This window comes from Cyprinodon tularosa, unplaced genomic scaffold, assembly GCF_016077235.1.
Source record: "Cyprinodon tularosa strain WSP-4 unplaced genomic scaffold, ASM1607723v1 ctg382, whole genome shotgun sequence".
In the NCBI taxonomy this organism is placed as follows: domain Eukaryota; kingdom Metazoa; phylum Chordata; class Actinopteri; order Cyprinodontiformes; family Cyprinodontidae; genus Cyprinodon; species Cyprinodon tularosa.
This window is the reverse complement of record NW_024039099.1, coordinates 131,188-145,955: the sequence shown is the minus strand read 5'-3', so window position 1 is coordinate 145,955 and position 14,768 is coordinate 131,188. Positions and strand designations below refer to the sequence as shown.

Genomic DNA, 14,768 nt, shown 5'->3' with positions numbered 1-14,768 from the left:
CCTTTTTGTTGATTTATGATACAGCAGCTCTATCTACAGCAGATCTACATGCATGAAATGTCCCTTTCATGTTGCCTTAACTGCTGTATTTCAAGTTATTGAGGAACAAATGGGGTAAATGTGTGTTCAGAGTAAACAATACATGGATGTCTGGTACCTTGTTTGGGTGCCTTGACCCATTTATTTCTACTGTGTAGTTCTGCTCACTTTAGTACAGCTCAGTCCATAGATCTCTGATGTGTAACTTTTTCTTTCTATAGTTTCTTCTTGTGCAAATGCTGCAAAGCTGCCTCTCTGACAGTCAATCTCCCACATCTGCGACTCAGCACCTGTGTCTTACCTTAATACCTGTAATAATGCCGCTCTAGAAGTAGTGTTAACATTCTTCTATCTCCTATTAAGTGAGATCAAATTGTACGATGTATTTCTAATATGAACTGTTTCACATGAAACACATACTGTACATACTATTCTCACCAAACTGTGATTAAATTCAGTGTGAACAAATGCCTTATGTGCCACCCCTTAAAATTCCTGCCCCCTCTCGCCACCCCATAAATATTTTTCTAGATCCGCCCCTGACTCCACCCATTCAATAAATTACAGGGTCTGACCAAGAGATAATGCTTCTCTTTAGATCCTAATGTCCAGAAATCATGACAGAAAAAAATATTTATTTTCTTTAGTTTTTGCAGCACTAGTGGCTCAATTTATCGACAGTAAAGGGGGTATGAGAGAGAGGGAGAGACATGCGGGAAAGGACCACAGGTCAGATTTGAAGGCCTCCATACATGCGTCATGCGCAGCACACCACTGCGCCACCTGCACGCCTCAGAAAGAATATTTAAGTACAATTATTGATGTTTAAAAAAGGAATTGTAGGGGACCAGCCAAAGGCCCATCTAGGAAGTGGGCACATTTTTGTCTGTATTTTTGACTACTCTAGTGCATTCACCACCATCAGGCTGGCTCTACTGGATGAGAAACTGACAGCGATGCAGGTGGATGCCCCTAATGTGTCCAGTACCTGCACCTGGAGCATTGCAACTCAGAAAGGTGATCAGCAGCACCGGCGCCCCGCAGGGAACTGTCCTCTCTCCCTTCCTCTTCACCCTGTACACCACAGACTTCAGCTATTGCACAGAGACCTGCAACCTTCAGAAGTTTTCTAATCACTCTGCAGTCATCGCATGTATCAACAATGGTGAGCTTGTTGCAGGTTTGAAGCAGATATTTGGAACTGGAAAAACGCATGGGGCAAGTTTGTGCAACAACGGAGGGAAATGAGGGCGAAAAAGGGCGGGGATCCAGGTGGAAAAAGGGTCCCATTGTTCTTGCGCACCTCGCTCTTCTAGCTGCTCCATCTTCATAAAAACAAAAAGAGGTACCAAACAGGAAATACGCATAGTGTAGAGCAGATGTAGATTTGACCAATCAGAGGCCTCCTGTCTGCGGCACTGCCTGCGGTTACCTACAATTTTGGAGAGGTGCAAGCAGAGTGTCTGCGGAAGGGGCGGGGCATATCTGCGTAAAGTGCGACCCACACGCAGACGACCTGGTTTCTGAGTATAACCCAGCCTTGAGGCCCCAGTGACCCCTGCTTCTATCTGTGGGGTCAACGTGGACACTGTGGTGGATTATAAAAACTAAGGGGTGCACTTGGACAATAAACTGGACTAAAAGCAAAAATGTCCTCTACAGGAAGTGCCGGAGCCATCTGTGTTTTCTGAGGCGGCTGAGGTCCTTCAACATCTGCTGGACGATGCTGCAGATGTTTTATGAGCCTGTGGTGTCCAGTGCCATCCTTAATGTTGCTCCACGCTGTGGCAGCAGACTGAAGGTGAAGGACGCCAATAAACGTAACAAACTCGTTGTCAAGGCCAGTCACGTTGTTGGAGAGGAGCTGGACTCTCTGACAGCCAGGATAGAATCCATGTTGGACAATTCTGCTCATCGTCTTTATGATGTGCTGCTTGCCCACAGAAGCACCTTCAGTCAGAGACTCATTTCATCACGCTGCACCACAGGAAGCCATTCCTGCCTGTGGCCATCAAACTGTATAATTCATCTCTCTGATAATCATTTCACTTCATTACTTATTTCATTACCTCACTATTTGAAATAACACGGTCATATAATAATAATTTAGGTACTGACCAGCATTTGAAATGCTGTTGATTGTTAAACTGACATCCTTATAAATTCTATTCCTATATCTTATTTTACACTGTTTATATGGGAAGGGTTTTACTGTGTGGGTTGTAAATGTAGTTATTTCACTAACTTATTTTATATGTTTTTCTTGTTTTGCTCTATTGTACTTCTGTAAAAGCTTGCAATGCAAGAAAAAAAACATTTCCTGCAAGGGATTAATAAAGTAATTCTGATTCTGATATATCATATTTTAGCATTTTTAAAGTAGTGGTGTTTAATAGGCTATTATAACTTTTTCTCATGCAACTTTTTTGTATTCTTGTTGAGAAACGGAAATCAGCACTCTTCTTCATTCGCAGAAATGGATTTGAAGATGAAGAAGAGAGACTTTACCAGTTGGAAGATTGAGGTTCTGCTGACTGAGAGCTGAGCAGCAGAATTAAAGGACCAGTAAAAGGAGAGTATTAGAAAAAAAATCAAAAAGCTGTGAATGACGTGGTTGCCCTGTTACAGTTCAGTTCACTTCAGTTTATTTCTATAGCACCAATTCACAACACGTTTCATCTGAAGGCACTTTGCAGTTCACCCAATCAGATTTATTCAAAATTTTCTATCCAAGAAAAACCAGCCTAATTGACTCTTCAGCAATCCCTCACACTAAGCATGCTTGTCGTGACAGTGGAGAGGAAAAACTCCCTTTGAACAGGAAGAAACCTCCAGCAGAACCAGGCTCAGTGTGAGCGGCCATCTGCTGAGGCCCACTGGGGTTCAAGGAGACAGAAGCAGACATAGAAAAAGAAGCATAGATACAAAAGGCAACTGTAAAACCTTTTCTAAGGTTTCTGCAAAATAGGTCTACTACACTGAAAAAAAATAATGCAGCCACTTTTGGCATTTGGTTACTTTAACACAATTGTTTTATGTCATACTCTGCTAACATCAAAAACAATTGTGTTAAAGTACTTATGATCTAGTAAATGCCAAAATCAGTTGCATTATTTTTTCCAGTGCATCTTATAAAATATCAATTGTGACGCGATTTATTTATTCTGGCAATTCTCTTTGCGTAAAAAAAAAAAAATGTTCTTTAAAAAAGAAAATCTCTATTTTCATGGTGGACAAAAGGATGAAAAAGCGATGACGCAACATCCGGTGGAGCTGTTGGCGGGCAGAAAGGGGCTGGTTGTATATGTTAGCAACGCGTTTCAGGCTATTGTGTGATTGAGCGCCGCAGGCAGACGCAGACTGCTCCCAAACTACCGCCGAAGGAGTCTGAAATTTCTCGGCTTTCCTTCCTTTTGCTCTCCGACCCTCCATCGATCCTCAGCCGACCGTTACAGCCGCTCTGTCCGCCTCGGCCTGCTGCTAGCCCGCCCAGCGCTCCGAAGGTTTCTGCGGGAAGGTAAGGCTGCTGGCAGCTAGCTCAGCCCGTCAGCCATGTTGTTCTCTGGATGCTGGACTCAGGCCGCCCGGGTTCTCATTCATTTTCTGCACATTTAGCTACCACTAACCCGCTGTATCGAGTTCAGGATGGAGCAACGTTAGCTGCCCCGTTAGCTCGTTTAAGCGGAGCGCCGCTCGTGCGGCTAAACGTCCGCAGGGCGTCATGATGAGGCGTCCAGCGTGTTTCCAGACAGGATGGGAAACGGTGCAACACGCTGTTAGCTCTGCACCGCAGGGGAAAACGCTTCATTATTAAACCCTGTAGTTTAAAGTGAGCTGCGCGTGTTTGCTAGGTGTAGTAGTGAGGTTGGTGCATTCAGAGAACTCACCAACATGGAGGAAAAACGTGTTTCTTTGCTTAAGGACGCCAGAAATGATCCACATGCGCCTTAGAAACGGTTTGCAGCTCAAAGTCAGGTTTTTGTCCAAAGTAAAGGCGAATTACTTGATTTAAAACGTGCATTGAACACGTCAGCTGCAGCCGAAGTGCATTAAAAAAATCTGATTGCGGATTTATGAACAACGGAGTTCAGAAAGTCAGCTTTTAATTTTAAGACAATAGCTGAAACGCTGTTTGTTTGTTTTGTTTGTTTCTTCTAACCACGTGACACTTTTTTCTTTCTTTTTTTTTTTTAGGGTAGCCAAAGATTCATTAAATACACTTTTTTTATGAAATTAACTCAGGTAAACTAATAATACTTAAAAGTCTTTGGAGCAAAGGTTTTGTGTTGTTTTGTTTGCATAATGTTTTCAATGATGTAAATCTGCATGTTTTCCACCAGATTACCTTTTTATGAGTGGAAAAATGCATTTTTGGTACGATGCTAAAATCACATTTCCTCCTAGCACACTGCCCACTAAAACCTTTGTGTAACAATCATGCTTCAACTTATTCAGTCCAGATTAGCTTCAACTTATAGTCAAGATGTGGATCTATAAAGTCTGAGGGTTCATCCAGAGTTTCACATGGTTTTATGTTTTGTTGTCTTTAGGGATGCACGATATAATCAGCCGCCTATCGGTATCGGCCTTAAAACTGAATATCGGACATCGGCCACCCCACCGATATTTAACCCGATATTTGATCAGCTTCTGAGTTTCTAAAGTCTAAAAAAAAAAATACTACTACTTCTTCCTCAAAAACTTCTTTTTTACGGACTTAAAAACTTCTAAATACGAGGGAAAAATATTGATACATTAAAATATCACAATATCTTCATATACTGATATTTTGCCGTTTAAAAACACCATATCAATCTCTCTTACTAATCAATTATTGCTATATGTCATCGAAATTTTGCCATATTTTTATATGTTGATATATTGACGCGGTATCGATCTATTTTACTAACAAAATCTCACAAGAATTTGCAAAATATCACGAGACTTTGTAACAGAACGATAAAATTTCACGAGATTTTGAAAGTAAAATAGATCGATACCGCGTTTTTAAAAATCAATTTGATATCAGCATATGAAAATATATTTGAGTATATTATTTTTCAAAGTGTCAGAAATGGTTAACAAAACTGCTATTTTCAATGACTACTTATTTTTGTCCAGCTTTAACATCGATATCGGTTACAAAAGTTTTAAAATATCGGCATATCGGATATCGGCCAATATCGTGCATCCCTAGTTGTCTTTATTTTGGGAAAAAAAAACATGCCTAATATTTTTCTTTTTTTCCCTTTGTTTAATCACCTATAAATCAGACATTTAAAATAGTGGTTCCACCAAAAAAGAATATTCCTCAATGTGAATCTGTCATACATACGGAAGAGGATTAGGGCCACTATAAAATTTAAAAATCAGTTAACTTTTTTTTTTTTTTTTCAGTGGCCCTAATCCTCTTCCGTACACATCTCTTCCTTCATGGTGCCCATCTAGATTAAGATAAAAAATTCTGAGATTAAAGTCAGAATTCTGACTTTCTTTCCCATGTTAAACTGAAATAAATGTTAAAAATCAGTTAACTTTTTTTTTTTTTTTAGTGGCCCTAATCCTCTTCCGTACATACAAATACAAACAATTGTATTTTTATTTATAGTTTTGGAGCTTCTTGCTTCAAGTCACATCTTTATTTTCAGGTCAAATTTGCTCCTTAGACCCTCTGGCCTTAAGGGGTTAAGTTTTCGTGTTACAACGTTCATTAAATAAGTCTAAATGTTGGTTGTAAAAAAATAAATAAATATATAGATATTTTGCATTTAAGATATTTGCAAAATGCAGCCATTGTATCATGGAAAGAAAAGTTTAGTGATTTCTATGCGTCTCCAGGGACTCCTCCATTAGACACCAACATGGCGACCGTAGCTGCGAAGAAGAGCAAGAAATCCGAGGATGAGGAGCAGCCAGCTGCCCCGGTGGTAGCGACGGCGGCGGCAGCAGCAACAGCAGAGCCCACAGACGAAGCACCTCCTGCAGAAGCAGCACCAGCAGCACCTCCAGAGGAGGAGGAGGAAGAGGAGTATGTGGTGGAGAAGGTTCTAGACCGCCGTGTGGTGAGGGGCAAAGTGGAGTTCCTGCTGAAGTGGAAGGGATTTTCAGAGTGAGTATGGTCCTGTTCTCACTCCGTACTTCTGCAGCTTTTATCCCGGTGTTCTCTCAGATCGGCATATCCCGTCAGATCAGCATACCCCGTCAGATCAGCATACCCCGTCAGATCGGCATACCCCATCAGATCGGCATACCCCATCAGATCGGCATACCCCGTCAGATCAGCATACCCCATCAGATCAGCATACCCCATCAGATCGGCATACCCCGTCAGATCGGCATACCCCATCAGATCGGCATACCCCATCAGATCGGCATACCCCGTCAGATCGGCATACCCCATCAGATCGGCATACCCCGTCAGATCGGCATACCCCGTCAGATCGGCATACCCCGTCAGATCGGCATACCCCGTCAGATCGGCATACCCCGTCAGATCGGCATACCCCATCAGATCGGCATACCCATGGTAGTACTCATGCACACGCATGAAGAAAGGTACGTTACCCATTTATAGGGTAAGTTACCGTTTTTGATCATTAGCATTCCCCTTAGAAATCTAGCCCCCCTGTCCCTCAGTGAGGTCTAGAAGCACAATATCTATATCCAGCCATTAAGCAAAGATACTCCTACATGGCTATGCATTTTGTTTTGGCATTTGAGCAATTAGATGAGCCCTTGAATGATATATTACCTACTGGAAATTAAGTTGGAAAAAAACAATAACGGGTTAAGAAAAAAAGGTAAAAAGCTCATTGAAAAGTTAGAAAGTAAATCTAAAGGGTTAATAAGCCTCTAAGGTTATGTCGAACCAAAAAAAAAAAGCGTTTCTTTCACTCTGAGTGTTTTCAGTGAATTTCTTATGGAAGCACTTTTGTTACAAAGATATACGGTCTTGTCCTGGATTCAAAAATGATCTAAAAACTAGTGAAATGTCTTAAAATAAGTGTATTTACCTTTAATTTGAGTAGGTAAATAAGAAAATTTCCCAGTGGAAGAATAATTTTTATCCTTAATATAAGATTATTTGATATTATGCACTTGAAATAGGAGACTGCACTTTTTCCCTTATTTTAAATGTAAATTTTCTTATTCCCTTTGCAAAGTGTCTCACTTACCTGCTCAATTCAAGAAAATTGCACTTATTTTAAGAGAAAATTACTTAACTCCAATATTTAAAGTCTTTCGCTGAGTGCCCTATAAAGGGTTAAACAACTTCTGTTACATTTGCTTTTCAGCCTGTCCAGATCAGCATGTATGCAAATCTGACACCCTGTACATGCGTATTGACTGAGTATGCTGGTCTGATGGGGTATGCTGACCTGACAGAACATGGGACTCGGTCTAAGTTTAGTTAATCCAGACGTTAAGCATGAAGCTGTACAAAAACGAACCTTCTTTTTATACCAGCAACACAACTGTTTGTCACTTTCACTCATTTAATCATTGAACAGTTGAATTCCCATCAATTTCAACAAACCTCAGATCATCTGTTTTTATGGAAGCCCATTAGGTCCATTTATTAAATTAAATATTAAGCTGCTTAGAGAAGCAGGAACGCTGTGAAATACAAATCATATTTATTTTTTTTTTGGTGTTTTTTCTTTTAACGCAAAGGTAAGGCAAGTTGCTAAATCTTATTTCAAGTTTAATCACCTTTTAGGGGAAATGTCCTAACTTTGACAGATCATGTTTACCTGTTCGGTTTTAGGGCGAACACACTTATTTCTAACATTTTATAGGTTGTTTTTTGTTTTTCTCCAGAAGGTGCAATAAAAGCCAGTTAGAAATGTGGAAGTTAGAGTTCAGCAGTTTAAAACGGTTAACATTTTGTATCCAGGTACTATTTTAATAGTCTGCCATCGGTTGTTTTTCGGTTCTATGATCTAATTAATTTCTGTGGTTAAATTTCACAGAAAGTAGAAAAAGGGTGTGTAGATGCCACCATTGACAGCAGATGCAGATCAATCTATAATAATTTTTTCCAGAGAAATTACAGAAATATTGGCCAGAGCTACGGAAGTTCCCTTGGATCATTCGGGAACTTCAGTGAAGATGGAACGTCTTTGGGAAAACTCCTGGCAGGTTTAACCCATGTTACCATGGCGATCAGATCTGCCATTTAAGACTTTTTACTAAACCAAATCCATTGAAACTAAAACTTGTGGGGTTCTGAATAGAGCCGATTGACAGACAGAAATCATTTTTTCCAATCTTGGTATAATTGCTGCTCTAAGCGGGTCGCTCTGTCAGCTGAAGACATGTTTAGAGACTCTATACTCCAGTTAACAATAGATTACTAACTTAGTTGATGATTATTTCAATAAGACCTACTTGGCATGTGACCGACCTGCTAAGCTGTGATATATGCGCCTTGCTAAGGTTTATAAAGTCCACCATTAAAGCGAGGAAAGCAGAAGCCACATGTTTTCATTCCAGATTCTGATCCCAGATCTGTTTGCTTTAATGTTTTCATCTTTACTGTTGAGGTTATAAAGGCTAGGGCTGCAACTAACGATTATTTAAAAAATCGATGAATCGGACGATTATTTTTTCGATTAATCGATGAATCGGACAAAAAATATTTTTTATATTAACCTCTTTATTCCAAAATAAACATTTTAGACAGAACAAACAAGCACACAAGTACAGGTTGCTCATTAACTGTACTGGTGCAATATGGAAAATAAATGTTTGTGTTAAAACTAAACAAACTTACATGAGAAATGTGGCTGTACATCCACAAAATATAGGGTACTTTGTTTCATAAAGCGCAAAAAAAGACATTTTTGTGTTTAAAAGCCCCTAAGGGGTTCAAACAATAGGCCCCCCCATTTCAACAAATGAGGTTTTTTAGACTAGAAGAGTTCTGCCTTTTAAGACAGGAAAGTACAGCAGTTAAAGTTGCTACTTGAGAAAATACTTAACCATAGAGATAAAAATAGCCTGTGATTCAAATTATAAATTGTATTTGGAATAAAAATGAGAGAACTAGGGGTGCTAAAAAACACATCCTCCAAAGACAGATATTTACATGGGAATGTGGCAGATAATTAATTGACATATTACTGATCTTGCTGGATTTTATGCTTTACTTCCATAAATTGCAGGATCTTCTTTACTTTATCTTCGCCAGAAGATTTAAACTTTAAAAGCCTTGCCCTCATAATTTGCACGTTAATTTATTTATAAAGTAAATGTAAACGCTGCTTAAGCTATTTCTAATGAAATTAAAAGTAAAATAAGTAGCCAACCTTATCACTGTCTGTAACCTACTAACACGGTAAGGAAAGCATCAGATGAGCGACCTGAGAAACTAACGTTACGTTTCCCCACTTTAAAACCAAACAAACATGGTGCTTCTGTGCCATGTTCATTTGTTTTGACAAAAGTTGGATGTTGCTTTACAAAGCGCAGGCTATTTTAATTATTGTGATCAATTTGCGCCGTCAATCCCGGTGCATGCGCGCTTCATTTGCAGTCTGGACGCTGAGGCTCTGACTGCAGCTGAGAGGGACTCCTGCGGGAGCGGGGGGAGGCGCCCCACGGCAGAGTAGGAACGATACATGCTTTCACGTAAGAGTCTCCAAAAGCCGCCAGTGAAACCGAAAAAAAAGTCGCCAGATTTGTCGCTAGTCGCTTTTTTGGAAAATAGTCGCTGGAGGGGTCTGAAAAGTCGCTGAGTTGGCAACACTGCTCCTGCGGCGCTGACTCGCTCTGCCATATTTTTTTTTTCTTCCTCTTTCAGTCAAGAGGCAGTGATGACGGCGCGGCGGATGACGCAATAATCGCGCGACACAACTAATCGATGATGAAATTCGTTGCCAACGCTTTTAAAAGTCGATTTTTATCGATTTTATCGATTCGTTGTTGCAGCCCTAATAAAGGCCGTCGCTATTCTACAAGCGATGATCTATGAATGTGGTTAATGTGTTAATGTGGGATCATCCACGCTTCTTATGGAAACTCCATTAATGCGAGTCACATGATCACTGAGCTTTCAGGTTATTCCAGCTAAAACGCTTCATTTGCACAAACATTTAAAAGGAATCCAGGATATTCATAAGAAAAAATTCCATGATGAGAAAATCACTACATAACGTCTGTTATTTGATGTCAGAAAAGTTAGCTAATCGCTAATGCTTAGCATCTTTGTTCCTTAAAGCCCAATAAATTAATTATTTAGCTTAAAGTGCAGACATGTGTATGTTTATACATATATATATTTATTTATTTAGGATTTTTACCACTTGCCGTTTGGGCAAGTGACTTTCACATTTCATTTGCCCAGAAACAATTCTTCCTTGCCCAGTATAATGTTTGATAAATATAGTTCCTAATATTCATTTTTGTATATATATCAATGAAACATGTTTGTTTTTTAAATGTTTTTTGTAATTCAGTATTTTTTAAGTTTCCAGGTTCCTGGTGTGTATCTGCATGCGTCAGATAATGAACTCCAGCCTACATTACCGTGTTAACATGCTTTTCATCCTTCCTGCTCATTCTTTTCAAACTAAACTTTGATTTAAACTGTTGTGTGCTTGGAAAAATATAAATTACAATGTTAAAAATCTAAAAAAAAAACTTGACAGGTTAAAAACTTAAGATAAATCACAAGACAGAAGTCAATGTCACAAATGAATAACTTTTATTTTAGAGTCATGGTATGTTTATACAAGATAATACTATTTATATAATGTGACTTTTCTAGAGAATCATTATTCATAGTTATTTTATTCAGGGTTTCCACAGTCTGACATCATTTCAGAATTCCCTGACTTTTAACTGACTCAGGATTAGTTTTCCCTGACAAAATAAATGCAGCAACAAGACAATAATAATAACATAACAGGTCACCAATCTAACATGTTTAGCTCTATAACATTTAAATGCACCTCTCCAATGTCAGAGAAAAACATTTAATGTACGGTTTTTAATGTATGACCTGCATCACTGTACAGAAGACTGCCATATGATAGAAATATTTACACTCAGCGCATGGCGTACAATTATGCCAGGTTTCCTAATCCCTGACCGATAATTTTTAATCTAGGGTTATCTGGGTGGTGGTGAAATGGGTGGAGCGAAAAACATGTCTGATTCGCACCGATTCCCAGACAAAAATCACGCCATCTGCCGGAAAATCACGGCGCTTTTTCAAATCACGAGAGAATGTGTACAAAACAACAAAAATGGCGCCGTCAACGCTTCTGGGTCGTTTTCATTGAATGTCCGTGATTTTAAAGTAATTTTGAGTGATAAATAAATGTTTTTTGAAACCTGCCTATTTCCAGGCATGTCTTTATTACTGCTGTTCAATAAAGACATATTTTCCTTTAATTCATGTTTGAACTGATGCAGTTTAGGCTGTTTTTAGTCATTTCACATTTTCAGAAATTAGGCGTTTCTTTCAAATCATGGATCACACATTTGGGCTTCAGTTCCTAAGTTATTTGCTTTTTCATTTCGGTACGGAAAACAGGTGAGAATTACTTCAAAATTAGTTGGGTTTTAAAAGGAACCTTTTGCTATCTGATTATAGAAAAAATAACTGACATTTAAATCGATTTAGCATCAGCCTTAGTGCGAACATTTAATAACCAACACTATCGGTAATCACGAAATTATTGCTGAACTCTGCAGCACTTTTAATGCATTTGGAGTCAAACTGTAAAATATTTTTTTCCCTACTGTTGGTGGCGGCTGGAAGTAGCAGTTAGCGTTTTTTCAGGTATTTGCTACAAACTGCAGGAAGCAGGATAATAAAAGCAAACATATTTTGCCGACAATCAGCTTCTCTGATTTGTCGATGAGGTGCGTCCAGCCGCTGCTGCTTCAGCTGCTCGAAGTGCGTCCACTGTGAAAAGAGCATTAAGATCTGATGATATTTTAAGGTTTTCTGAAGTTTTGCTCTTGTTTAAATAATCCAGAAATCTTGTAAAAAGCACCGTCGGCATGGAAACCATGCTGGATGTATCTGGAAGCAGAGTTTGAGCAGCTATACCTTTCAGATTATCGATATTCTGGACAGCCCTGCTGCTTGGTGGTTAATCTACAAATTTGTAAACTTGCTGCTATTTATAGAGTAACATGAGTTTAAATATGATACCCTGGATTATTAATCTGTAGCAGCTGGTTTCTACTAAACCAACTTCTAGAGTTTGCTGCATGTTTTTTAACCACGGCTGAGTTTGAAGCGAGAAGCATTCATGGGTTTTTATTTCATTTAGTGAAGACAACACATGGGAGCCGGAGGAGAACTTGGATTGTCCGGACCTCATAGCAGAGTACATGCAGAAACACAAAGAGAGGGAGGAGAAGAAGAAGGAGAGCAAGAGGAAAGCTGCCAGCGAGGCCTCCGGAGACACAGAGGAACGGGCCAGCAAGAAGAAAAAGGAGGAGGTGATTACGTCACTGAGGCTGAAAGAAAAGTTTTTTCCTGATCCAAACGTGTTGTGATTGGTCCATCTTTCTCTGAATAACCCTTCCTCCTCCGTCTCCCATCAGGGCGACAAGGCCAGAGGTTTTGGCCGAGGCCTGCAGCCTGAGAGGATCATTGGAGCCACCGACTCCAGCGGGGAGCTGATGTTCCTGATGAAGTGGTGAGTGGGAATGTGCTGCAGCAGGGATGCAGCTAAAACATGCAGGCTACCTGAGGACCCAGGTCAGGAACCACTGATCCACACCTTCATCTAAGCTCCTAAGCATTAAAGCCGGTTGGCACGATTTCCCACCAAAACTTCCTCTGTTCTGTATTAAGAAAAAAACATGAAATGTTTTAAGTTAAAAGGATAGAAAGCTACGTCTAATACTAGATGTAAATTACTCTAAAGTCCCTCAGTGTGAAAGAACAACTGCCTCGTTGGAATCTGGCTTTTTTTTAAGCACAGAATTTTTTTTTGCAACTGAATTTTTAGCTGTTCAGATGCAAAAAAAGTTCAACTTCAATGTGTTGGCCTTTTAGTGAACTCAAGCTTAAGCAACCCACCCGTCTGCCAAGGCTCTTGGTTTGATCCAGAAGAAGTGGCCAGCGACAACCTTGGATTATTTTTTATTTTTTTTTGCAAACCAAATGAGCTGATTTCATTGGCTCTAAGCTGCTCTGCTGCATCGAGTGTAGACTGCGTTGGTTTGAGTTCACAAAAAGGTTGACATGTTTGCAGTGGAATTTTTTGTAGCTGAATTTTCCCAGATCAAAATTCAGTGTAAGGAATTTAAGGTATAAAAAAAATTCAGTGTTTAAATTCGGTGAACAAAAAAAGGCAGATTCCAATTAGACAAGTTTTCATCAATACTTAAGTTCGTCTATTAATTGCTGAATTGATTCGTTCCAAAATCCATTAGACTCACTGTCAGTGCATCGACAGCCAGACCGTTTCTCCATGTTTGGTCAGAACCCAACGTTCTTCTGCTCCACTCATCCGGAACAAACTGTTACAGAGTTTCCGCGTGTCGTTAAAAAAAATCATTAAAAGACGTTAAATTATTATTTTTTTTTAAATTATTGCCTTAATTGGCCTTAAAATTCATTACATTTGAGAATTGTGGCATTAAAATGGCTTCAGAAAAGCTTGTGGCGGGAAAACGAGGAACTCAGGACATGGCTTATATATATATATATATATATATATATATATATATATATATATATAAAATTTAGTCATGGGTGCTTGTTGATGGCATTAAGATTATTTCTAAGAGCATTAAAAAGCATAAAATAATAGTTACTCATTCATGTATAAACATGTAAAAACAGACGTCAAAATGTTCTGTTTTTATTCCGCTGCTAGTTCCAGATTATCTTATCTTGTTGCTGCTGCTGAGCTCTAAAAACGTCTGAATGTTTTCGTGGCTCCATGAGCCAAACCGGCCTGATGACCTCTGACCCTGAGATCTGAACAAATGCAGACTGCAACAGAACTGTGGATGTTCAAGGACGTGCCACGTTATGGTAGATTTATGATGAGTACGAATTCAGCTCTTGAACGCTCCTCTCCATTGGTTTGGGGTTTGAACGCAGCTCGGCTCCAAACTTGGATGTGAAATGATATTTAAACTGTTTTGCTTTAAAAGTTTTAACTTTGTTCATGATATAAAATGTATTTTCATGTTTTCTATAAATATTTAGCAGCTGAAGTCCATTACTCGCCTGTAAATCCAGAACCTGACTGTTTGTCTCCTTTCATTCCACGTCGACAGGAAGAACTCGGACGAGGCGGACCTGGTCCCGGCCAAAGAGGCCAACGTCAAATGCCCCCAGGTGGTGATCTCCTTCTACGAGGAGCGTCTGACATGGCACTCCTACCCGACGGAAGAGGAGGAAAAGAAGGAGGAAGAAAAAAAAGACTAGGGGGGGGCGAGAGGGGAAAGAAGCAAGGCAGGAAAACGGGCTTGACCCCCAGCTGACCCTTCAGTTTCAGAGTCCCTGAGCTCCCGTTCTCTGCACCTGCTGCCGTCAGCGAAGGTGGCGGATCCGTTTTCCTGCCCTGTGAGGAGGTCGTCCTGAAAAGATGTTCCCACCCGTCCCCACCCCCACCCACCTCCCTCCTTTCGCCAAGAATGTGTTGATTGGTGCCTTTTTAGTGTTTCCTGCAGACCACAGAGTATCTGAATGAAATCCAAAAAAACGATGATGAATTTCTCAGCTTCAGTGTTTGGTATCAGGCTCA

At 39.8% G+C, this 14,768-nt stretch overlaps 1 protein-coding gene across 1 annotated transcript; it reads left to right on the top strand.

The window, feature by feature from the left end:
- The first annotated feature begins 3,291 nt into the window (after nt 1-3,291).
- On the top strand, nt 3,292-14,515 carry LOC119791168 (chromobox protein homolog 1-like). Its single transcript, XM_038297098.1, has 5 exons — nt 3,292-3,556; nt 5,878-6,148; nt 12,330-12,501; nt 12,607-12,701; nt 14,299-14,515. Exons 2-5 carry the CDS (start codon nt 5,901-5,903, stop codon nt 14,447-14,449), a joined length of 666 nt encoding a protein of 221 aa, XP_038153026.1. The 5' UTR covers nt 3,292-3,556; nt 5,878-5,900; the 3' UTR covers nt 14,450-14,515.
- The last annotated feature ends 253 nt before the right edge of the window (nt 14,516-14,768 follow it).

Coding starts and splice junctions, on each gene's coding strand:
- LOC119791168 (XM_038297098.1), top strand. CDS start 5,901: ATGGCGACCGTAGCTGCGAAGAAGAGCAAGAAATCCGAGGATGAGGAG. Junction 6,149..12,329: donor AAGTGGAAGGGATTTTCAGA/GTGAGTATGGTC, acceptor TATTTCATTTAG/TGAAGACAACACATGGGAGC. Junction 12,502..12,606: donor GCAAGAAGAAAAAGGAGGAG/GTGATTACGTCA, acceptor GTCTCCCATCAG/GGCGACAAGGCCAGAGGTTT.